This window comes from Choristoneura fumiferana, chromosome 14 (genome assembly GCF_025370935.1).
Source record: "Choristoneura fumiferana chromosome 14, NRCan_CFum_1, whole genome shotgun sequence".
Taxonomy (NCBI): domain Eukaryota; kingdom Metazoa; phylum Arthropoda; class Insecta; order Lepidoptera; family Tortricidae; genus Choristoneura; species Choristoneura fumiferana.
Window position 1 is genome coordinate 11,668,064 of NC_133485.1, and position 26,336 is coordinate 11,694,399.

Genomic DNA, 26,336 nt, shown 5'->3' on the forward strand with positions numbered 1-26,336 from the left:
ATTAAACCAGAACATGAGTATCGTCGTCATGTATTGGACAAAGAATCTCATTATGATTACAGGGAAGAAAGGAGTGCCTACAAGCTCAACTCAAATTACAGAAGAATCACTCTTGGTAAAAGATGGCAAAGAAATTGCATCGACTAGCAACACTTACATCGGAGACTTTACCAAGAAGAAGGCTATAACGGAGCATACAGACTCAGAAGATATTTTAAATAAACGAATTCAGGATGTAACTGATAAAAGTAACATCACTGATACGACAACACATCGTACAACGACCAGTGATAATCAGTCGTCCAATGTGGATATAAGAGAAACAACAGAATTTGTAAACACAGAAAAGCAGAATTTGACACAAGAAACAAGTTCTACAAGCAAGAAAGATACACTGACCACATATGAGCAAAGTACTGGAACGTGGAATGGAAAGTTTACCTACGAGACTGATGATGATAGGCCAAAACGACCCAAACAAATGTCACCTTTCGGCAGGCCTGAACAGCCAAGACATCACTTGAAGCGCCAAGACACCGAGGAAAATATTATACTTTCCTCAAGGGACATCAAAGATTTTACATCCATAACTGATTTAAGAAAAATCATTGAATCATCGCAGCATACGAAAGATGTAACAGTGAGCGACAAGAGCATAGTCATCAAACGAAACATTGATGACAGAGTTTTGAAGGACATTCTTGAAACAGTCAAGAAATATCCGTTCAAAAGAATCGAAAAGGTAACGTTTGGCACAAAAATAAATGAAGATGTTAAGGATTTGTACGAAGGAATAGATACAGAGCAAACCACTGTAATTAATACCAGCAATGCAGAGGTTATAAATAAGTCATTCAATGTAGAAAAGACAAGAAGTCAAGTAGAGGTAGTTCGTTACGTCAAAGAAAATGGCATAACCACTAGGATTGTCACTTATGAGGATGCGAAGGAAGACGACAAGGTGAAAACGAACGTGTACGTAGACAATACTTCGTCGTTAGACGTCAAAAACTTGGTAAGCATACAAACAAAAAGTATACTAATAAAGGGTATCTTGTAGGGAAGAATATGATTTTAATGTGATTATTTACTTTTAGAGCGACGTTCGTACGACGAAAGATGTATTGCGCGAATACGACGTGGTAGACCATGCCATCACCGAAGATACCACCACCGTCCGTACCGTTTACGACGAGACCATCGACCGAAAAACAGTGCGAGACGACAAGACCATCATCGACAAAAGAGAGATCATTGAGGAGACCAGACCTCGCGGTCCCAAGAAACCTGAGAAGATCGTCACTAAAGAACAATGCATTTGTGAAATCTGCACTTGTGGGTAAGTACTTTTAAAATCTATAGACCCATATAGAGTTTAAAATCCGTGACATTTGCGTTAGTATTTTCAATATTTTAGCATGGTCCGATGCAGTAATAGAGAGTGCTATTACGTAAAATAGTATCATCAGTAGATATATCTACTTAGTCCATATGTGATTATTGTAGCGTGTATTCAGCGTCCATGAGCTAATTGAGTTCATTGTTGTGCCGTGGTCAACGAGGGTCATCCCAAATGAGACACAAATCATCGACGTATAATGGAAAATACTCTAGTATTTCTAGTCAGCGTCCAAAATCAAAAAGTTAAGAGCGCAATGAATGAGAGAGCATTTCGTATTAAATGTTCGTTTCAATTTTACGTGACTCACGAGATGATATTGTAGCTGTTCAGGTCACAATGATTTCATCTCTATATTCGATCGTTACATCCTTCGCTTTACTTGCGTATTTGTCCATACAAATAAAAGATATGTGCGCCCGCATATATCTTCATGTACAGGCATAAAAATAGTGATTAGGAGTAGGTATTACACGATAATACAAATTGCATTCTTAAATTACGCTAGATTTTATCTTCTGCATTTCTTGTTTGTTTTTAAGATACGTTATCTTCAAGGCAGTGATATGATATTGTGATGATAAAAAGAAGATATATTTTTGATGTTTCTTTATATCGCGTAAAATGTTGTGTAGAAGTGGAACATGACCGTGAATTATATTGATTAGTCAAAGAAAATTGTAATGGTAGGTACTTATGTGATGTCAGAAATATTTCATTGTTGACACACCAAATAGCGCGTGATGAATAAACTTCACTAAATTATAATTATTACCTGGTCCGTGGGGCCCGGGCCCTAGCGCTCTGAAACTTTACAAAGAAATATTGAAGAGGTTAGTAGACGCTACAGGGGACCGAAGAGCTGGCAGCTTCCTCCCTCGGGAAAAGAATTAGGGGCTGTTTCACCATCCATTGATTAGCGTTAACCGACGGTTAAATGTGATGCCGTCTCCGTTTATTCGAACAAAACAAATAGAGACGGCATCACACCTAACCGCCAGTTAACACTAATCAATGGACGGTGAAACAGCCCCTTAGCCTAGCAATTCAAAGAGGGAACGCTGCTAGCATCTTCGGAACCTTGCCAAAGGGGTCTCGTTTAAATGACGACAGGATGGCCAAGTGGTTAGAGAACCTGACTACGAAGCTAGAGGTCCCGGGTTCGATTCCCAGCCGGGGCAGATATTTGTATGAATAATACGAATGTTTTGTACTCGGGTCTTGGATGTTTAATATGTATTTATTTATTTAAGTATGTATTTTATCTATATAAGTATGTTTATCCGTTGCCTAGTATCCAGAGTACAAGGTTTGCTTAGTTTGGGACTATGTCGATTGATAACAAGTGTCCCATGATATTTATTTATTTAAGTATTATGATTATTTATTAAATCATTTGTTATAGTTTTCACTATTGTTAGTCTTTTTTATGTAGGTATTTTATGTTTAGGTTAGTTTTTTTTTAAATTGATATGTATTGTTTTCTTTTCAATATTAAGTACAATTGAATTAAGAGTGTTATTTGGTATTATTACCTTCTAATACTCAACAGACCGAGTGCGATTGGGATTTCCACATGAAGGGTTCCGCCGTAAATTTTCCATCATGACGATCTATCAAAAATTTGCTAAAAAAATAGTGTAAGAAAAAAATCATTGCCTTTTCTTCTGGCTTTGCCGTCGTCGGGTAAAAAAGATTGTGTTGTGCTTTGAAAAAAAGTTATTTTATTTATACTCGTATTTGTGCGTGGCCGCATTAGACATTATCTTTCCATTACCTACCTTTACAAACGTACTTTAAATAATTTGAAACGGAAGACTGTCTGTATTGCTAAAAAATGGCAAGTCAATGCACTTTCAGTCACATACTTACACACACTTGACACAAAAAAAACAGTGACGATGTCGATGTTTTTGGCTCCGTTAGCGCAAACAATACTGCTTCGCTATTTTATTTTATACTTATTTTATTTATTATTAAAACAGAAATGATTATAGCTAGTCTAAAATTAGTCTTTAGTGTTCTGAAATTACAATTCCGAATAGTCATTAATGTAAACGTGCCTGAAAGCAACCATAGCAAGCAACATTTTCATAACATTCCTCGTGTATTTACTGTTGTATACAAGTTTAAGCAATATTTACTACTACCAGTGAGCATTTCCTCATCTGTTCAAAAACCTTGAGCGCAACCGTCGCTTCTACTCCTATGGATATAATATATAATATATCGATGGCAAAGAATTCGTTCGCTTTTTCTGAATGTAGTTACGTAACGTTCTAATGACTGAATGTCACGAACGTGTCTTGGTAACACTCGCAATAGTGTAGGCCATAGATAATAATAGCTACACGTTATTGTTTAGTAATTTTCTGGTCAAAGTAGACTACAATGTGCTTTTATTTTCAAATTGATGAAAAAATAACATTAAGTAGGTACCAAGAAAAAACTCAGTCTCTACCTAGAGTTTCGTAAAAATAGCATTTCTCAAGAAATCAAAAGGTTTTATAAAAAGAACAATTAAACTTCTTGAATTCGTGACAACACGATTTCCTTGGAACTGCCAGTTCATAACACAGATGTACTGACGCTATAAGGTAAATAATAGAATTATTCTGAAATATACATAAAAACAGAATACATAAGTACTCTCTATATTGATGCTAATAAATGAGTCATGAATGTCATCATAATACTTGCCGGTACATTTATTGGTTCTGAAAGACCATTTGAGTAGGATCGTGGGTGGAGTCCCGACTTAAGTGTCATTTATTTCTGCAATTTAAAACTCGTTTGTGAAATGAGAATGTTAAATATAGAACTAAAATACTGCTATATGTAATCTGTATAAAGCGATCTAGATTATTTAAACCTGCAAAATATAATACATATATCTAAAAACTAAAGAAAATTTATCCTACCTTACCCAAATGGAGCCTTAATACTTATAAATTCGTAAATAATATAGGTAGGCTTTTAATAAGACTAAAAGCTCGGAGAGTCTAGGCGCTCGAATAGAACTGCTTTTCAGGCTTTTAGTCATCTAGGCGTTAAGAATCGAGGTGAGCCCAAAAGAGCTAAAAGACTCGAGTCTTTTGGAACACCATTATGAGCCAGACGAGGATCAGCCAATAGTTTGAGTTAGCGCTCACTCAACACTAGTGTGAGAGGAGTTGACACTAAAATTAGCTACACTCACTTGATAGACTCGATACCGGTCTTAAAGGTCAAACGTTGATAGCAGTGAGAATAAACTACAGATGTAAGTAATAATATGCCTCATTTGTGTGCATATATATGTAATCTCAACTTCGAATATCAATGCCGAAATTGAGCAATCGATTCACTACCAATTTTTCATTGATAAAAGAGCTGCGAGGTAATTCAGTAACACAATTCGTAAAGGTTCAATGATCATTTTGTTGCATTTCGGAAGGAAAGTCATTTCGTGACACACAGTTAAAACCATTCATTATACATACCATCCCAGCCTATTTCGACCCACAGCTGGGCATAGGCCTCCTCTCAGAATGAGAGGGCTTGGACCGTAGTTCCCACGCGGGCCCAGTGCGGATTGGAAACTTCACACATACCATTGAATTACTCATAGGTATGTGCAGGTTTCACCACCGATGTTTCCTTCACTGTAAAGCTCGTGGTAAATTTCAAATGTAAGTAATTTCGCACATGAATTTAGAAAAACAGAGATGCGGACCGGGGTTTGAACTAGGGTTGCCACCTTTTTTTAGGGCAAATAAAGTATTTTTTCATTTTAGAAGGACAAAAATAAAGTACACAGAATAAAAAAAGAGTATTTATTATTTCTCCTTAAAAGTGGATACCAGTTTATTTAGTCTCATAAGTACTCATAACCAGTAACGAGCCAGTAAGAATAAGTTTTACGTAAATAGAGTATTTTAGCGTACTTTATTGGTGTCGTAGATTATAAAGTACGCCTACATGAAAAAGAGGACAATACTCTATTTTAGAGTACGGGTGGTAACCCTAGTTTGAACCCACGAACCTCTGCTTGAGAGGCGATAGGTCAAACCACTATCACGGCTTTTTTACACAGTTACAATATTATTGCAAATATTTGGAAGGGTCACATCGGAATGAATTTGAGTGTGTATGATTTAAAACGCGAATATGACTATTTATTTACTTAAGACCGGAAGTTTCTAAGCTCTTTGTAGCTCATGGTCACGGCGCGGATGCCAAGATAATAAGTAGTCATTTATATTTAAGTCAAGTGCAAGCTGTCCTTAAAATAAATACAAAGCGTGTTGATTACCTAAAACTATAATATTTTTCACCTATGATGAGTTCTGTGACGTTTCGAGTTTGAAAGTTTTAGAGATGTACCATTTATCGAGTGAACTATCGATTTTTCTACGAGTTATTAGTGCCAATTTTGGAGAATTTGCATTGTATTTTAAAAAAATATATATTTCCAGTTTTCCGCCCACCGGGACACCGTTTTCTCGTTCTCGCTCAAAATAATCCCTCAAACGAATTACAAACTCCCGACTCTAGGAGTTCAAAACAGTCTTTTTAGACCGTTTCGGCATTTTGCCAAAAATAACAAGTGTCACAGAACTTATCATAGGTGAAAAATACAACAATTAATATCTAGACGTAGTTAATAATTATTACCAAGGCAAAAGTACTACAAAGACCGTATGTCAAAAAACATTTATTTATAACAGCAACTAGCCCTTACCCGCGACTCTGTCCGCGCAGAATTTGTTTATCGCTAATCCGCGGGAACTATGCAATAATATAATACTATAATTCTAGCTCTCTGTATACCGAATTTCATCTAAATCGGTTAAGTGGTTTAGACGTGATGAAGTAACAAACAAACAAACAGACTAACGAACTTTCGCATTTATATTATTGGGATAACACACGCTAAAAATACAAACATAAACATACATAGACAGACTTTAAAGTGTCCCCTTTCGGTGGTTGAAATAGAGTGGTTATAAAGTTCTTGTAAAATCTTACAGTTCTTCGAACATAGACATAAGTGGTAAATGAGGCCATTCAATTTGTCACCCGTAACTAAATGTAAACAAGACAATGACGGGGATATATCGCAGGTTGCGAGTAGGAGTTCGTCTAGGTCACGCCTACTCGACCATAACACTTCCTCAGCCTATCTCAGTACTATCCGCTATTACCTTAGTAGGCCATAATGCTTTGATTGATGCTTGACAACAGTTGGCTGACTGACAATGCACTCTCTAACAATCAGCATAAGCATTTTTATAGCTTCATCATCATCATCATCATCGGCCTATCTTTAGTCCACTGCTGGACATAGGCCTCTCCAGTTGCACGCCACTGAGCACGATCCTCGGCCAGTCTCATCCAGTTCTTGCCAGATGATTTTTATAGCTTACCACACGGAAAAATAACAGTAAGGAATTTGACATCTGTCTAGATAAACAACCGCTGTTTCTCTATAACCGCTAGGAATTCAGTTGATCGTTGTATATTTCGATGACAAAGTAAATAAAATTGGATTTGCAAAGAAAATAAATAAAAAAGTTCGAGCACTCTGATTTTGAATTGTTTCAGGTTCAATACTAACTTGCATAATAACAATTGGATTTCCTATTGTTTTAAGTTTCTTCACGCAATTAATATTATTTTACCAACGTAAAATTAAAGGGAGCCCAAGGCCCCGATTAACGATTTTCATATTTGTATGACAATGACAATGGGCCAATCAACTTTTTTACCGACACTAATCTGTCCGCGACATTTTTCAAACAGTTGCAGATTTTTGTAAGTTAACATGTTTTTTCTGTAATTTAATAGATGGTGTACATGAATACATGCCATCTTACGTAAGTTGAACCTATTAAACCGTGAAATATCTTGTTGGAAGTTCGATTTTTTGGTAACGCCAGAGACAATTTTGGTAACGCAGGAGACGCTCAAAGTGTCGGTAAAATAGTTGATTGGCCCAAGTACGATATTTTTCACATCTCTCATTCAGAAAGTAACTTTTCCTCCCTGCCTGACGAGACGGATCATAAAGTGCAACTTTTCTGTTCAAGTCTTTTCTAAGTGTTTTTAGCAAATGCATTTTTTTCAAGTTGATAATTGTAAAACTACGCCATGTTCTATGCTCGTTGCTTTTTTAATAATGTATTTAGAATTGTTGTATTTCAATTTTCATCATACTTGGTGTGAAAAGTTGTGTCACTCGGGACCAAAATTATTTTTATCTCGGGCATTAACACTTGAATCCCTCATTACGCATTCTACTAGAATCCTTCACTACATTCTGGATTCAATGTACAGCCCCCCGTGAATACACAGGTGCTCCCTTGTGACACAAATTTAACTAGGTATTCCTTTTTGACCCACAACGTAAGAGGAGTGTTATAAGTTTGACCTATGAGTGTGTCTGTCTGCGACATCATATTTTCTAAACGAATGGACTAATTTTGGTACGGTTTTATCGACTGAAAGATAGTTTAATCAAGATGGTCTTAGCAAAGTTTCATTAAAATCAATTCAGCCGTTTTTGAGATAATGAACTTTGAAATGATAATGTCGGGGATCCTCGACGACAGGTTGACTGGTAGAAATCCCTTAAAGGGATAAGTCCGCCTTTGTACAAGTATCTTAAAGTTTGTCAGTTGTATTTTGTTAATTTTCTTTTGTACAATAAAGAGTTTATATACATACATACATACTTTTCTAAGTTGGTTATTTAAATACTTACTGTTTTACTATTTTTCTTGAACTTGGTTTGAGTGAAGGAGATGCTGATAGATTCATAGATTCATATTGCATCTCGAATTGCTCTCATCTCTTTCAAGCTGGAAATCTTACGTATCAATCTCTTACTACGATAAGGTACTCGAAGTTAGTCGTCAAAATTCGTGGACCCGTGAGTTGAAGTAGACAAGTAGTGTTCATGTGAATAAAAAGATCCAGAATCAGATATTACGTAACAAAAACGAACAAAAACCTCATAAAGCACTGTTAAAATGTTTTTGTTACTCTATAGTTGCTCGTTTCGCTTCGTAACCGGCAGCTCCCATCTGATCAAACACTCATGCAATCCAAGCCTTACATACATTTAAATATTTATTCTTCACTAGCCGTTGCCCGCGACTTCGTCTACAAAAATCCCGTTGCCAAAAATGACATCGTCCTCATTGAAGTTGCACTAAAACAACTGTGCCACATGATAAATCCGTCGGTTGAGTTTTCGGGATTTTATTGTTTATTTTAAATATAAAATAAAAAGTAGTCAATGCGTTATTCCAGACGTCCAGCTACCTACATACCAAATTACATCCAAATCCATGTGGTAAGTGAGAGAGTGACAAACATCCATACATACACACTCGATACAAACTTGCGCATTTTAATTACTTAGGATTATGGCGACACGAGTCCGTTGACCTGCATTAATTGAGCAGAAGTGTTAGATTACATTAGACCTCCAATTAGAACCTTTCAGTTGCCAGTTGCTTCTGCTGACAGACAGATATTGACAAACTGAATATAACAAGATTAACAAAGTTTCAAGCATTTCCAAATCTACTCGTATTGGCAGCCCAGTCAGCAAACGTTCTGGGCCCGATTTTAAAATTATCTTTAAATTGTTCCTATATCTTTAGTGATTCAGCGGGCAATGCGGCAAGAATTTATGGTACGTTTGGGTCTGGATTGCATCCATCCGGGGATAGCTTTGGGGTTTAGGTTAGGTTATGTTAGACTAATGATGAAGCATGTTGCGGATTTACAATTTGTTGTGTTAACGAAGCCTGTTGCGGATATTACGTTGTTAAGTAATTAATTAAGTTTATGGTGGAATTTCAAATATCTAAATAATGAAAGAACGTTATAATTGAAAGATTGTCCGTAACAGCATCAAAAACTAAGAAATTTGACTCCAAAATGCAATAATAATCAAATAAGTGAAAGTGGGTCGAATTGAAACATTTTAAATTTTATGTATTACTAAAGTTTTTCGCGTTCTGTTACAGTAGCAATGTATCTGTTGCTAGTGGTTAATAGTTATTTATCACGCGACAGCGTCTGGCATGTTGATTGTGGATTGGTGATACATGTTGGTTGCGGATTCTATGGGTTCAATCGAAGTAAATATTAGTGGGCCAGTAAAAATAGTTTTTGTTTGTCTTGTTTGCGTAAGGGCTTTTACACATAAATACGATATCGAGTCTTATTTCTCGACGCAACGTCGTTTAATGGAAAATCACGTACAATTCGTCGTAGATTTCCAAAATACGACGTCGCATCGTACCTAGTACGACGCGATATCGTTAGGCCGCGGCCACCTGAAATCGCTCGATGCTCGTTTCCAGTGGCAAATCTGGTCACGTGATATATAGCGATAAAGCTGAAAATGTTGAGCTTAATCGCTGGAAAAAAAACCTCTTCAATTTCGGTAAAAAAACACTGTTATTTTTTTTTGCCATGACTGCTACTAAATGAGATTAAGAAATCAGCTTCCAAGGTCAAGATCAATTCTGCATGAAGCCATGTTGTCGCTTCTGCACGACGCGGCGACTTGACGCTACTTTTTTGAGTCGCGGGAAATGTCAAATTGTTTGGGAGCAGCTTTCCACAACGTGGGAAGAAGAACAGTGAAATAACAACTTGTCTTATGAGAGCCTTTTAATGGAGATCCATACAAGAAGAAAAAGCACGTATCACGTATGTCAACAAATCGAATATAAACCAAATATGACATACGTTAATATTATTTTTTTATATATCAAAATAGGCATAATACAACCTATTCCAATACGCCCCTTTAATATGCATATTCATATAAAATAATAACCATGTATTAAACAAAGGGCTTTCAAAGAAAGTATAACAAAGGAACAACAACTTTAGCAAAATAAACTATTAACAAGTAATGCCTAAACCAGACATGCACTTATAGTGCTTAACTCTAGGCAAAGCTTTCGTTAATATATCAGCGAGCATAGAATCTGTAGGTAAGTACGACAATCCTATACTCTTGTTGTCCTTTAAAATACCTCTTATAAAATGGTGCCTTATATCTATGTGCTTGCTACGAGAATGGACATTGGATCATTGGCAAGACACATCGCCCCCTGATTGTCTACATGTAAGGTTAACTGTGCAAACTTACTTAACCCAATTTCAGTTAGTAAACTGTTGAAATAAACGGCTTCCTTCATCGCTGATGACAAGCTCACATATTCAGCTTCACACGTGGATGTCGCAACACACTTCTGTTTCTGTGATTTCCACGATATACATCCACCACCTAACATGAAAACATAACCAGAATAAGAACGTCTATCCAATAAACATCCTCCCCAATCTGAATCAGAATACCCTTGTAAAGACTTGCCTGTTTTCTTGAAAACAAGTCCGTATTCTATCGTTCGTTTCAGATAACGCAGCACACGCTTTGCGGCCTTCCAACATTCCTCGTTTGAAGAATTAAGAAACTGCGACAATTTTGCGATACTATTAGTAAATATCGGGTCTTGTCCCTGTTGATAAATAATTAAGAGCTCCTATCAGTTCTCTAAACGGATATTGCTCACTCTTCTCACATTTGTCATCGCTTTGAGAAAACTTACAATTCACTTCCATTGGCGTAGAACGGAGTATTTACAATTATTCATACCATATTTCGTCAATAAATCCGAATATATTTTCGTTGTGACAATCTAATGCCATCTTTACATTTGTCAAACTCTATACCCAGCATGTATTTGACAACTCCATAGTCTTTCAATTCAAACTCGGTGGCCAGTGACTTTTTAAATTCTTCAATAAATTCTCTTTTCTGGCATGCGATTTGGATATCATCAACATAGATCAAAACAAAGAGTTTTATATCAAAACTAATATCCTTAAAATAAAGACACGGTTCATTCAACGATTGTTGCAGTCCCATACGTTTTAGTTGTTCATCGAGTCGTATGTTCCACTGACGACCAGCTTGTTTGAGCCCATATAACGACCTCTTCAGTCTGCATACATCACCTCCAGCCTTTAAATCGTCCAACATTTTCACAGCTCGTTGATAAACATCAGAACCTTCTGCTTCTGTCTCTATTAATTTAAGTAAACATTCTTCTAAAAGTTCTGGCACCTTCATGTAGATATTTCTTCTAACAAACCATTTAAGTACGCCGTATTAATGTCCAACTGATGAATTTCTAGGTCTAGCTCAACTGCAAGTGCAGCTAACAGTCTTACTGTGTCAAGCCTGACAACTGGAGCAAACGTATTGTGGTAATCAATACCATACCGCTGGCTAAAGCCTTTTGCTACAAGTCTCGCCTTTTTCTTCTCAGTCTTGTCGACATTCAGCTTGGTTGTCAAAACATAACGACAGCCTACAATATCACGGTTCATGGGTTTGTTTACTATCTCCCATGTGTCATTTTTGACTAAGCTCCTTACTTCCGATAAGATAGCATCTTTCCATCCTTTACTTTCATTACTTGACAAAGCTTGTTTTAATGTCACTTCTGCGACTCCAACAAAATCTTGACAGTCCGTAAATTCTTCGATAGAATCACTATTATCTTCTACAGTCGCAATTGGCTCCGGTTGCGTGTTGGGTATCATTTGGTAAATTTTTCTTGGGCGTCCGACATGACCTCGCTCTGTTCGCGGTCGACCTGGACCTCTCTTCATTCCCCCCGATTCATCATCGTGAACGTCATTTGCCTGATGATCATGATACGATGGTCCTGGAATGACTTCGGGTTCTACGACTGGCTGACAGTCAGGTTCAGCTGTCTTCTTCGAATGAAATTCAATTTCAACTGGCTTTGGTTGTACATTGGATTCCATTTGTTCAATTTTACTAGAACATCCAACACAATCTCGGTCAATTTTATGAAATTTTACATCTCGGTCAATTTTATGAAATTTCACATCTCGTGAGATTACTATTCTTCGTTGCTGTGGCAACCATATTCTGTAACCTTTTCGATCTCTTGGGTATCCGACGAAAATTCCTTCTGTACTGCGTGGAGCAAATTTATCTTTTCCCAGTTCTTTGTCCAATACGTGCACCTTCGATCCAAACCTTTCTAGATAATTTATCTTCGCAGGTCGTCCGTACCATCTCTCAAAAGGGTGTCTCCTCCAAGACTGCGCGTAGGACATCGATTTCTGACATGACATGCTGTTACGACAGCATCTGTCCAAAATCCTGGTGAAAGAGCTGATGAAATCAGCATACATCTCGCCATTTCTACCAACGTACGGTTTTTTCTCTCAGCTATGCCGTTCTGTTCTGGGGTTCGAGGACAGGTCAGCCTTCGAGATATACCTTCCTTCTTCAAGAATTCATCGAAATCATGGTTACAATATTCGCCACCGCCATCTGTCTGGAGATATTTTATTTATTACCTGTCAAATTCTCGACATAATTCTTGTATATTTTGAATACAGTAAGAACTTCACTTTTCTTACTCAACAAATATACTTCACACCATCTTGAATGGTCGTCGATGAATGTGACAAAGTACTTCGCTCCGCCTATGGCTTCATGTCGCATCGGTCCAACAACATCAGAATAAACAATCTTCAGTTTCTCATCACAAGGGCCTTCTGATTTCGAAAATGGTAATGCACTCATTTTCCCACTCATACAAACATTGCAATCGTACAACTTTACAGCATCTGACATCTTTACACTTACACCAGATTTATTTAAAAGTTTTATAAGATCTTTTGCATTCAAATGTCCTAACCGTTCATGCCACAACCACACATCGACCTTTTTCTCGGAAATCGTCGATACTGTTTCACGATGTTGTTCCTCAACGTAATATAAATTATTCTTACGATTTGCGATCAGCTTCGTGTTACCATGACTATCTTTTACACTAGCCGCATTACCTCTAAACGTAACACTATAGCCTTGATCCGTAATTTTTGCAACTGAAATCAGGTTACATCGCAAATCCGGAACGTAAAGCGTATTGGGCAATTGAACAACAGTTTTAGAACCATTATTACATGTAAACAATCTTACCGTACCTTTGCCTCGTACGTTTGTACTATTATTTGTTGCCAAATTTAGCTTCAACGACATGGGTAACATCGTATCACCAAATTTACTTGCGTCGTTACACAGATGAGACGTACACCCACTATCAATGATCCAATTCCCACTCTCGTTGCTTGCAGCCTTATCATCTGAAAAACAATTGAAAGTTATAAAATCGGAATCAAAAATATCAGAAGTAGTACTGTCTGTTGACACAAACTTAGAAGTTTCTTGGCATTTATTCTTTTTCTTCATATTACATTCAGAAGCCCTATGACCGTGCTGATGACATTTAAAACATTTGTACTTGAATTTCGAATCCGCGTCGACTGTACCGCTCTTTGGTTTAAAAGACTTCTTCTCTTTTACATGAAATGCTTTATCCACATTTTCATTCTGACGACGAGAATTTCCTTCCTCCAAAATCTTTATTTTAAGCGTTTCCGGATCTGGCAACGTATCTCTAGACTCTATAGCACATCTAAAGTTATCGAAACTAGATGGTAAACTGTACAGCAGCATAATCGAAATCAAATCGTCATTCATTTCTATTCCATGTCAGCCAATTTACATCTGACATCAAAAAATTTCATGACATGTTCTCGAATGTCACCACTTTCCTCCATTTTGTGTAGCAATAACTCTTTCAACAATGTCGCCTTTTTCGCAGGTCCTTTTGATGCATGTATGCCTTCAAGTTTTAACCAAACGTCTCGCGATGTTTTGCATCCTCGCAGGTGCCTCAGTTCACTCGAGCTGATTGATAGGATTAGGTCTGCCTTTGCCTTCGCGTCACCTGTATCCCATTCAACGGCTCTTGGTGGTTCTGCCGGTCTTACGAGATTGCCGTTCACATAGCCCCAGGCATCGTTTTTTACAAGAATCGCTTCCACTTGGATTTTCCACGTCTCATAATTATTTTGAGCAAGTTGCTCGATTTTGACGGTTGACATTTCAATATTCTATTTTCACAATAATCACAATATCCAGATTTTTTACTTCTTCACTCTGGGCCCATAACCATTGTTGGGGAGCAGCTTTCCACAACGTGGGAAGAAGAACAGTGAAATAATAACTTGTCTTATGAGAGCCTTTTAATGGAGATCCATACAAGAAGAAAAGCACGTATCACGTATGTCAACAAATCGAATATAAACCAAATATGACATACGTTAATATTATTTTTTTATATCAAAATAGGCATAATACAACCTATTCCAATAAAAATCACCTTCAAAATGAGGTCTATTGACCATATTTATCGCTGCAATCGAGCGACGAGCGACTGCATGTGGGGGACCTTTATTGTTTTTACGTGTAGGAGCCCTTACAGATAGGCATTGTTTGCTCAATGGTATGACTTAGGCATTGCATCTATTTAAAAATGCACAGCAATACACTCAAATTTGGGCCGAAAAATGCACGAGTAGCGTAGAGCGATTTTTGTAAGGCAACACGTAAAGAGAGAGATGCGTGAATGCTCCATCCGAAGGCATATATATGTACCTACCTAGCCTTTGGCTGCAGTTATGTCTCGTAGCGGACACAAGCTTTGTTATAAGAAGTGGATGAGCGGTTATGTGTTCAAAATCATCTACACACGACTCTACTACTAAGGTAACAACAGTGTTTAGATCATTTTGTCAAAACGTTTTTGAGCACCAGAACAGCTCATCTAACTTCTGTTGCTGACTGTACCTAATTGTCATCCATCGCTGACGTCAGGTGCAATAGGCAACCCGTTGGAAATCGAGTTGTTAAGGGTATTACACCACTGCTAAGTAGCTATGCCTTCGACACTTAAATAAATAAATAGGTAATCTTTCTTTAGTAGACTATATCTGTATCGCATAGATAGACTGTGCCTGTAGGGAAATCGTGCCTACAGGTGCCTGGCACATAACGACTTGTACGTCCGATTAAAAGTAATTACCTGCCACCTAGAGTAGAGACATTTAAGGGATAATAAGAGCTAATAATATTCTTTACTTTTTGATGTGTGGTATATTTAAATGAAGTTACTGTGACAGACCAAGTAAAGTACGAGTATATGACGCTTCTTCCAAAAATTATTTTTCATTGTGGCAAATTTTGCAACTAAACCCAAAAAAAATCGATAGGTGGGGTAGTCAGATTCGGAAGTATTTTCATAATTTCTTCACTAAACATATTATTTTAATATTATAACTTTTTATCTATGACTGCAAATATCAACTGGCCAAAAACGGGCTTAAGGTGGCCAAAACCGGTACTTCTGCCCTATTCAAAAATCCAACTCATCTATTAATTTTAAACGAACTTAAAACGCATTTATAACAGCCTTCCTTTAAATTTTTGTATCAGGAACATAATTCCACTTTAGAAATCCTATAACTTTTTATCGCTGTATCCACAAGTTCAAGAAATCAACAACACGGAAAGCTAGTTCCAATAAGGACTGGAAAAGCTGACCACATTTCTAATGGATACAGACTTTCCTAGATAAGATTAAAGAGCTGTAAAGACAATTCTTTATCTCTGACCGGCCTAACAAGTTTTATATCTTTTAGCAAACCAAAGTTCTTTGACAGATAAAACTAAGGCCAAGCAGGATGTCTATATCCCGTACTTATATTTTTAATTCATCGGAGTACATGGAATTTTTAAAAAACAATTTTTAAAAAATGAAGCCGTCCTAAAAAGACTTATTTTTATGCAATTTCTCATATAACTCAGTGAAATTATAGCAGGGTTCTTGTTACATAATGTAAAGGCATATAAAATGTTTGTTTTGCTTTTTGCCTCTTAAGGTCTAAATATAACCGGAATTGGATGAGCAATTGTTTTGTTTAAATGCACTTCAAACAGGATAAATTAAATGCAAATTTACTGGAATGCATGAATACTCGAGTTTCCTCGTAAATGACGTAGGCCCTATTAGATGCGCTAGTCCTGACCTCACTCAGACCTTCAGATTTATCTCTTCGCATTGTAACACGGGTTAAATATCATGGTCATTCGTATACAAAATATTTAATTATTGCCGGCAAAAAAAATGGCCGATTAAGGTTAAATGAAATATTTTCAAGTTTATTTTCTCAAATCCAAAGGGTCTTAAGATTCTTATTCAAAGTATGTGGCTCTTATTGTGCGGCATAAAGCGTTTCTTGGTCGGCTAAAGCTGATTTCGCATCGATAGGTGTGAGGAGACTCTTAGTAATCAAATTGAGTTGAAATTTGACACTTTAGCTTAGATGAGATGACAATGCAAGTACAGTCAACAAAAAAATCACCCACCAGAAACAATTGGAATAGAAATAACTTAACAAAACGTTATCTTACACAAAACTATCAGAACATAAAACCGCACCTCGTAAAACGACGCCATTTTCTTTTCGCCGCATCTCACGCAGTCGCATCTCGCATCAGCCCATTTCAATTATAGCAATGCTCCGAACATTCTATCTTTGGAGCGCACACGCATAAGGCGAGCTCGGGTCACATGACATCACTCTTGAGGGAGATAAACCCTGGCTAAATATTAACAAAACAAGCTACATTCCAATAAGTCTACCTACACTACCTTACTAAGAAACAAAATCAACGGTCAGTACAGCATAATATTTTAAGCTGCCGTTGTTTTTACTTTTGAATACATATTATAATTCAAAGCACTCTCCATAATCACAAATTAAATATTGCTAAAATTAACTACAGCCCAAGCAATTTTATTTAAAATGCGGGGTAGGTAAGTGATTACATATTGTAATTATTGCAATATTTATGTCGTGATTAAGTCTGTGGGTGTGCTTAGGGTTGCCAGAAGAAATAGAGTACATTTGGATTCAAAGAAGATATGTACAAGACGCGTCCCTCTTTTATAAAAAAACATATAAGTAAAAAAAAGATGAAACATTGTATGTTTTTACTAAATAATTTTAAACTTTAAGTATTTTGACACGATCCCACGAGACCTTTGAAAGTTGAAGAAGAGACAGAAGTGTGATAAAATTCCAAAAGTTACGAAAGCCTTTGTATGTTTGTAAAGAAAACTGAGAAAGATTTTTTTACGTAACTTATACTTTCATTAAAATCTGCCACAGCGAAGCGGAGCGTGCTAATACCTGACACGTCCTATTGGCTCTAGAAAAAGAGTCGTATCAGATATTTATGAACGCTTTGTTATGTGTCATATATTGGTGCTGATGACTGTACAATACCAACTAGAAAAAGAAAGAGAATATGGTTGACAACCCGTTCTTTAGTATAAACGCTAATATTACCTAATTATGGTTAAGCGGATTATTTTTTACTTTGTCGCACTAATGCATTTGACAATCTTGTATGGCGTTACATACGTGGTTAAAGCGAAAAGGTACTTTAGTATACATACATCTGCATTCAATGAGATGACTGCATTTATGTATTTACACAAAATAATATTAATTATATACCTAGTGCCATCCACGAAGACGCGTGATTTTGTCAAAATTAGACATTAATGACATTGTACTCGAAATAAGAACCACGGCACGCGTCATCGTGAATGATTCTTCCTATACGCATCGTATAGGTATAGGTATAGTATATTCCTATATGTATCGAAAGCGGAATCTAAGAACAAAACATACAATTTTTATATAGTTTTAGCGTTTAGTACCTATTGTAGTTTAGTGGTGTGTACTTGCTTTCTAGAAACAGTAAAGTCATACATGTCCATTTGCATCTTATCAATAATACCATTTTTATGCGCATGCATTTATACATATTTATGCGGCAGACTGTGCTTACGATATTTACATATTATATGTATAGAGCTGACTCTACATGTTGTGTCTATAAAGTTAAACACTTGTCTTGTAACATAAGAAAAATTAAAAATTTGGTTGGCCTCACTGACTATTGTTTTATTGTATTGATTAACAAGTAAAGACATTACGAGTGTTTCAATAAAACTTTGTCGTGAACCCATTAGATATTTAGTGATGTGTCGGATCGATGAAGTCTTATTGAACACAACCTTTCACTTAATTCCTATATTGTGGTATTTCACCTTTATAAATACGTAATAAATCTAAAATTATTTTAGGTAGGTTTTGAATTCGGTTAGGCTTCGAATAAACATGAATGATAATAGTATATTATGGGTCTGTCAAAGGTACTAAGTAAGAAACTTAAAGCAATGTAGTTTCTTGATCAAAAACAAATTTACTACGTCTGTCATTTTAAGTTTAATTTTTGTTTTAGACGGGCTTAATTAACTATTAACTGCGAGTTAACTGCTAACCCAGGGTACATTGCTGTAGTACCTTGATGCAACTGACTTTAAGTCTAGGACCCTCTACCCTACTTATCCCTTACTTACTTACTTAGTAGTCCGTACTTGGTATACCTACTTAAACCTTATTAAATAATCAATCCTCTAGTCACGCCTTATAAGCTTACTTTAGAATCGTTAGCCGCTCCAATGGCTTACTGATGTTTGTTAGGTAGTGTGAAAGTGGTGATGCGCAGACGCAGGAAGATTGCTCGGGTACTCGGCTGTGACCACGCCGGCGCACCCGCCGTGACCGACGCGATGCTTTAACTACAGTCTGTCGTTATGCTATGCTATGTATGCTAACTATACGTATTCAGCGGAACATATTTTAATTAACTAAAAACAAATTAGTTTGCTCACCCCCGACCTTATAGCTACGTCTATGCAATCAGCTATTAGACTAGCATGTAGCATGGCGACCGGTTGTGTTGTTCTGAGGATGAACTCTGGCTAAGTTCGAAACGCGTTCGCTTAGTGTGGTGATGGTGATAGTTGAGATTGTGTGATTGGCGTGTGTTCATACAGTGTGGTGTGGCGGTGGAGAAGCTGCATGAACACGAATTTGTTGCACAGACGTAACGTAGCTATCATGAGATTGCGGGCGGGTGAGCAGTTTGTTTTTAGTTCATTGATGTCGAAAAATGTCCACGACAAGGTTGTATATGTTGATATTGTGTTACATATACATATACCGCTATTTGGGTAAACCATGACTATGCATTCGTCACTTTTGCATTGTTTCAAAATTTGCGTAAGGACCTATTCACACGACGTAATTTTCAGGCGCAGACGATGCGCGTTTTGCTAGTTGAAGTACTTAACTGAATCTCGTTTGAAGCTACTTATTGAAAAATACGGCGGCTTCGAAACAATATCATTTGAAGTGTCTGGATGTATGCATTATTTAGATTCTGACTCAATTTAAATGGAGAAGTAAATTCATTTTTTTCTGAATCATCCTCTTAAACGATTGCCAATTAAACACCCACTGATAAGTCTGTTAGTCTCGCTAGGCTAGCACCCACCTTTTTTAGCAGTGTTACCGTTACTTAATTCAACATTAACAGTCGTACTCGTACAGCCTTTGTCTCCTCCGTCCGTGACTGGATTATCCTCTGGAGTAAGGTCATTAAGATCCTGTGTCTATTCACAACACGTCTAAAATCACTAGTGCGATCATGTCCTTCGCAATGAACACGCTATGTGAACGTTTTTTGCCAAAGTTGACAGGTGTTTTGAAATTTTATGAGTTCATGCATCAGTAATGTCCGTGAAGTGACGTCACCGGCGTCACGGTTGGAATAAAATAAAAACAATTGAAAAATAGTGATTACTTGCTGAGAATTCCTTTTCTGGCTATTTATTCCTTTGTGGGTTTGGAAACGAACGAGCAAGTTAACATGGCATAGGTGGAAGGCTATTGTATGCAAATGTCAGCTGGGAAACATTCCATACGTTAACAATTTAGTAGACTTCATGAAAGTAAACGTCCCACGGATGAGCTAATAACAATTACCAAGCACTCAAAATAATATGAACTTAACTCGTATAATCTCTCCTTGTTTAAGTCTCAAAATGAATTTATAGTCTAGATGAAAGACGCATTCAGTATCTTAATTAGTGAGCCGTCTGTTTGTCAAGTGCTTGAGACATTTTATGAATGCAGCTGGTAGAGCGCTTAATCTGGCTCCAAAGAGATAGCATCAACACTAACTGGAGGAATGAAATAAGTGTCAGAAGGTAGGACAGCCGCCCACTCGCCAGTTTTTCAATTGAAGTGAAACACACTGCATCATTGAATTGACCTTAGTCCATCTCATGGGCAATCTAATCGTTGCTAACTTCACACATCACGTAGTCCCTCGTGAAATTGTTATGCACAGTTCACTATGTACATAATTAGTTAATTTACATAACAGAAACTAAATCGATTCCATGAATTATATGCGTCAATTCGCTCGCAAACTGAACAGTTGGTGAGCTAGAATGCGCAAGACATGCCCCTAAATGGTCTTGGCGTAGGTTTTCGCAGAAGCCTGGCTGTGATCCTTAGCAACTTTTGGTCACGATGCAGCCTTTATGGCTGTGTTTATCATATCCTCACTTTCACGTGAGCCCCAAGTCAGAATAATGATTGCAAACAGAAATGGTATGCCGTTTTAGAGAGATGCGTGACGTGTAAGTGGTGCAGGCGACCTCAGACGGGTATTCGCGGCGATGATCTCACCGGGCCCACGTCCTCGCTCAAACTCGTTTCTTGTTTACTTGCCGGCGCTCAGAACTTAACGTCGGTAACACAGGACGTACTGTATCAAGTGGAAGACAGGTTACGTCATTTCGTCCTATATTCAGTGGAAGGGAACCGCAGGGGCCGAAGTTTAAAGGGTTAAATTATTTGTATATGAACGTAATGTTAATTAAAATACTGAGGGGAATGTTATGCAGGTGCATAATTACTGTACGCATTATTTTTGCGGCACGTCTCTCACTTGCAATTCTGAGGTCGTGGGGTTTTTTTGGTTATCAACTACTCGCAATTTAACCTGGGTCCCGCGGGAATATTTTCCCAGGATAAAAGCCTTAGTTAATCTGTAATAGTGTATAATTTTAAAAATCGGTTCAGTATTTTTAGAGAGATTACTCCTTACATACAGACAATAAATGAACACACTAAGTTTATATCTCTTTATAATTAGACATAGAGTTAGAGACAAAGGATTGTAAGTAAAGTATTTGTTAATTGTGTTGTTGTTATTTATTAGATACTTAGTGACATTATGGAAATGTATTTGCAATACTGCTATATTTAAATAACTCATTAATTATCCTATAATTAAGATACCGTCAATATCCTCCATGTTTTCTTATGTACATAGGTAAAGTAGGAATGTTATGAAACGTACAAAATATTTAAACACTTGTTTGTTAAAATGGCTTTAGAGCATAAATCTTGAAGTGACGGTTGAGGTCAAATTCATTATATAATCAAGTGGTTCCTAATGGATTTAAGACAGAATGTAATTTTCTAGTTTGGTTGCAAAGCTATTTTTAATAATTCAAGAGCAAGTCAACAATGAAACCACTTTTTGCCCTTGAGCCCGTTGTAAGGTGTACTAAATCACGGAAAAAATGCAATTTATTTTATCAAGAACAACAAAAAAGCATATTATTAGTTCATTCATAATTATACCGTGTGGGTTTCAATGAATCATATTTTCCTTGTGTTTTATTTACATTTCGCAAACGAACTTCTGCATCGTTCAAAATTTAGTTTTGCTGATTCATTTTGATCGTCATCAGCACATCGCTCTTTAAAGGTTAATTAGGAGATTGGACAAGAAATTCAGTTCTTTTGTGCTTTGTGAATTAGATTGCGTGGTAATCGAGCTTACAGACAGGTAGGCCATATGGTCGTCGACCTTGCATGGCCGACGGCGGAGCAACCGTTCTACGCCCACCACTGAAGCTGAATTTAACAAACTTACCAGTTGTTTGCGGAGATTATTTAGTTTCGATTAAGTACTTATAGCCTTGCGAGTCCTGACTTCTTGTAACTTACCTTCTTCGGACTCAGCTTGAGAGTCCCCAGTTTTGTGATTTTGGAATTTATTTCAACATAATATAGGTTAATTTAGGATGACTGGTAGAGGTCTCCTAAAGGGATAAGTTCGCCATTGTACATATATCACAATGTTTGTCAATTGTGTTTGCTTATTTACAATAAAGAGTCTACATACATCATTTAAAAGTTCTTAATTAAATAATTTAAAAAGATGTACTGCATAATGCTTGCGGCAACTGCCAGCATACTTTGCAAAGGAAGATTTTTTAAACGATTTTATAATTTTTAATTGTAAGAATAAATTACTACTTATTTACATTGGATTTACGACATCGATAAGTATTAATTCATGCTGATTATCTAAATCTTGAGGATTTTGAAAATAATTGCTGGAAATTTATTTCAGACGATATTTAGATTAAATGCTGATAGCAGAAGCGACAAGGCAATTTTAACTTGTAATTGTCAGCGTATTTTCCTTTTTTTATCGATCCTCGTCGTTAACTTTATTCTTTTCTATTAGTGAATTCACGAGATCGTTAATTGTGTCAAAATTTGCATAATAACGTCCTGTATCTTGATCTGATGTTTTATCCCATAGCAAATAAGGAAGTGCTATTTTACTAACTCTATTCATCTATGCCATAGACTCTATGGTAAGAGAATTTTAATTCTGAATGAAGGGTATTAGCAATAGCTTGCAGTTGTTTTTAGGGTTCCGTAGTCAACTAGGAACCGTTATAGTTTCACCATGTCTGTCCGTCTGTCTGTGTGTCTGGCTGTCTGCGGCTAAGCTCAGGGGCGTTAGTAGGTACTAGAAAGCTGTAATTTGGCATGAATATACATATCAGTCACGGCGATAGTGGTAAAATAAAATAAAATAAAAATAAAAATGTTACCTCCCATGAACGTAAAGTGGTGATTTATATTAAAATCGAGCGTTCCCTCTTAAATCTAAACTGTTGGGTGGAAAAAATTTGAAAAAATTCAGGATGGTAGTTAAGTATATCAAATTTACAAGGAAAATTATAACGGCTAAGATTGCTTGAGAATTATATTATTCACCTCACCACCCATTGATTAATTTTAACTGACGGATAAATGTGATGTCGTCTTTGTCTGTTTTGTTCGAATAAACGGAGACATTTATCCGTCAGTTAAAATTAATCAACGGGTGGTGAAACAACCCCTTAAATTAAATAACAGCCTAAGGTATACTAAATATGCCTGAACTTGGAAGATTCCGTACTTTTACACAATACGAAATCCGTTGAAAAATATTACTATATTTTTTCGTAATGGCTACGGAACCCTTGGGCGTGTCCGACGCGCTCTTGACCGGTTTTTTTTACATGCCTTTGATCCTATACCGCAAAAAGTTAATTATATTAATTAATATACATGTTTCACAGAATTTTTTACAATTCAACGGTGTTTAATTTGTTAGTGAAATCAGCACTTAGTAATAATATGTAATAATTTTGGGCAAAAACCGTGTAAAACCTTGCCGAGGGTATGCAGTGCACCGCCATTATATAACTAAAAGCCTTCGAACTTACCTCCGTACATTAAATGCGCCCGGTTTGGTCGGCGTCATTCCATTTTTGGAGGCACGACTTTCAACAGCAATGGGGTCGTTCTTTTTTGCTTACCGTACTTATATGCCTCCGATTCCAAGATACAATCTTATTGATACTTTACTCGAAGTATTTTTTGGTCGACTCCTCTTAACGGACACTGCAGGCTTCATGAATTTTAATGGATTATGTAATGAGTTTCGTAAGTTTTGTCCTAAATTTATGGTAATTCTGTTGTTATTAAGAAGTTTTTTTCACGTCTTTTGGCTATATGCTATATTATAAAAAAAAAATCTTGAGTTTTATCGAATCTCCTAGGTTTTGCCAAACCATTTGACTTTTTTTTGCTGCATAGATTTTGTAAGATTGAGTCGTTAAACCTGGTTTAAGCTTCACAGTACTGAACTGGAGCTGAACAATCAAGATTTATTTCAGTAACTGGCCATTAAGATTCAGTCACCTCCTTTCTTAAATTACACATTTCAAATAATATTTCTCTGCGTGAACATACTTCTTATCGAAAAATAACAGAACGAATCAAATGCAGTTTAGTCACGTTCCAAGCTTACTCAGTTACTCAACTTGGCCAGATATAGCTACTGCGCCGGCACAGGCTGCTGAGTCAGCTCCGTGACAGATGGGTCTTGCATCAGATGACATTAATGTGGTCGCCGTTTAATAGTGAGTGTCGGAAGATGAGACTTGTTTATTATAGGGTGGTGCACCATATTCTGTTTAGGAGTAGGTACCTAACTAACTAGGTGGATACTGTCATCTGTGGAGAGATAGACAGCAATTATTTACTATATACGAGCTTTTTTACACACTGTACTTTTAGTTGACCGTACTTGCACTGTCATCCGATATAGGTACATATCAGTACCAAAAATCTATTCAATCACTGGAAACGAGTAAAAATTTTTTGCGTGGATTTGGGATTTAATTAGGTGAGGGAGGGGAGGGGCAAAACTCAAACTTATTTCATCTGCTTAATCTTCCAGCAAAATTAAAAATGTGTAAAAAAACAGTTTTGTCAGAGTGACTTAGGTTTTCAAACAATGTTGTTTTAAAAGACAGTTTTTTAAAGCGACTTATGTTTTCAAACAATGTTGCGTAAAAGTGTATCATTCAGTCAGTACTTCCTCCACGTTATTTACCTAAGTACTTCTTTAACGAAATTACTGTGAATACAATTTTTATTTCCTACTTCGGCACACAAATGACCGAATCTAAAGTGGAAGAACTGGAGCAATTGAGGCAAATAAAACTATTTAAGTGCGAAATCATTTTAATAAAGACATTTAAGCTCTACATTGTCGAATAGTTGATGAAACAACTCACTTCTTGGTTGATAGTAACTCTCTCAACAGGGAACGTAACTATTACATACCATTGTACGACTGTACGTACGTTTATGTCAACTACGTATGTATACGTAGATTACGCTTTCACAATGCAGTGTGCTTTGTCAATGTGTAGAATGTATTACGTGATTCCTGACGAGGCAGGAGCGCGATTTTGTACCTATTTCATTTCCAGCGTCCATAGAATGGTATACATGAATGTTGACTGGAGACTGGTTTACCATTGTTTACACTGGCAGGGAATCTCAATGTTATGTTTGTAACTTTGTCGTACATACCTTTTAATATTTTAGTAATTGACTTATTTTCAATTGTGAATTTTGGCTAAACAAAGAAAATAAAATCAATCCAGCTGACTAACTAACAATAAAAAACCGGCCAAGAGCGTTTCGGACACGCCCAAAATAGGGTTCCGTAGCCATTAACATTTATTAACATTTTTCTAAGGGCTTCGTATTTTGTACAGAATATTCCAAGTTTAGGTATATTTTATACCTTAGGCTGCTATTTACTCTTGAACTACTAATAATTCTCAAGAAAACTTAACCGTTATAGTTTTCCTTGTAAGTTTGATATACTTACTACCATACTGAATTTTTTCTAATTAATCCACCCACCTGTTTAGATTTTACGCTCGATTTTAATGAAAATTTGCACTATAAAGTTTAATATTTTGCAAACATATCACTGAATCGAAAAATCGTTTTAGAAACCCCTAATAGTTTTAAAATACCCTATCTAACGATACCCCACACTACAAGATTGGATGATAAAACAAAACACCCCCAGTTTACGTCTATGCGAGGTACTCTAAAAATTTTTTTTTATTGTACCATTTTGTCGGCATTTATATTTACATATATATTCGTGCAAAATTACAGCTTTCTAGCATTGATAGTCCCTGAGATAAGCCGCGGACGGACAGACAGACAGACAGACATGGCGAACCTATAAGGGTTCTGTTTTTTCCATTTTGGCTACGGAACCCTAAAAACCGTGGTGGCTTAAGCAGAGGATCGTGGGCTCAAACCCGGGCACGCACTACTGAGTTTTTCGAAATTCATGCGCGAATTGAAAACC

General features: G+C 36.7%; 1 protein-coding gene across 2 annotated transcripts in view; it reads left to right on the forward strand.

Moving 5' to 3' along the window:
* LOC141435140 (uncharacterized) overlaps window positions 1–26,336 on the forward strand; it is a 65,561-nt gene that overhangs the window by 18,408 nt on the left and 20,817 nt on the right. Inside the window, exons 1-2 of one of the 2 annotated variants that reach the window (XM_074097723.1) lie at window positions 7–1,015; window positions 1,098–1,339. The exons of the other annotated variant lie outside the window; for it this stretch is intronic. Of the exons in view, the coding sequence (XP_073953824.1) occupies window positions 14–1,015; window positions 1,098–1,339 (1,244 nt within the window). The 5' untranslated portion in view covers window positions 7–13. Of the gene's footprint in view, window positions 1–6; window positions 1,016–1,097; window positions 1,340–26,336 lie in introns of those variants that run through there. 2 annotated transcript variants of the gene reach the window in all.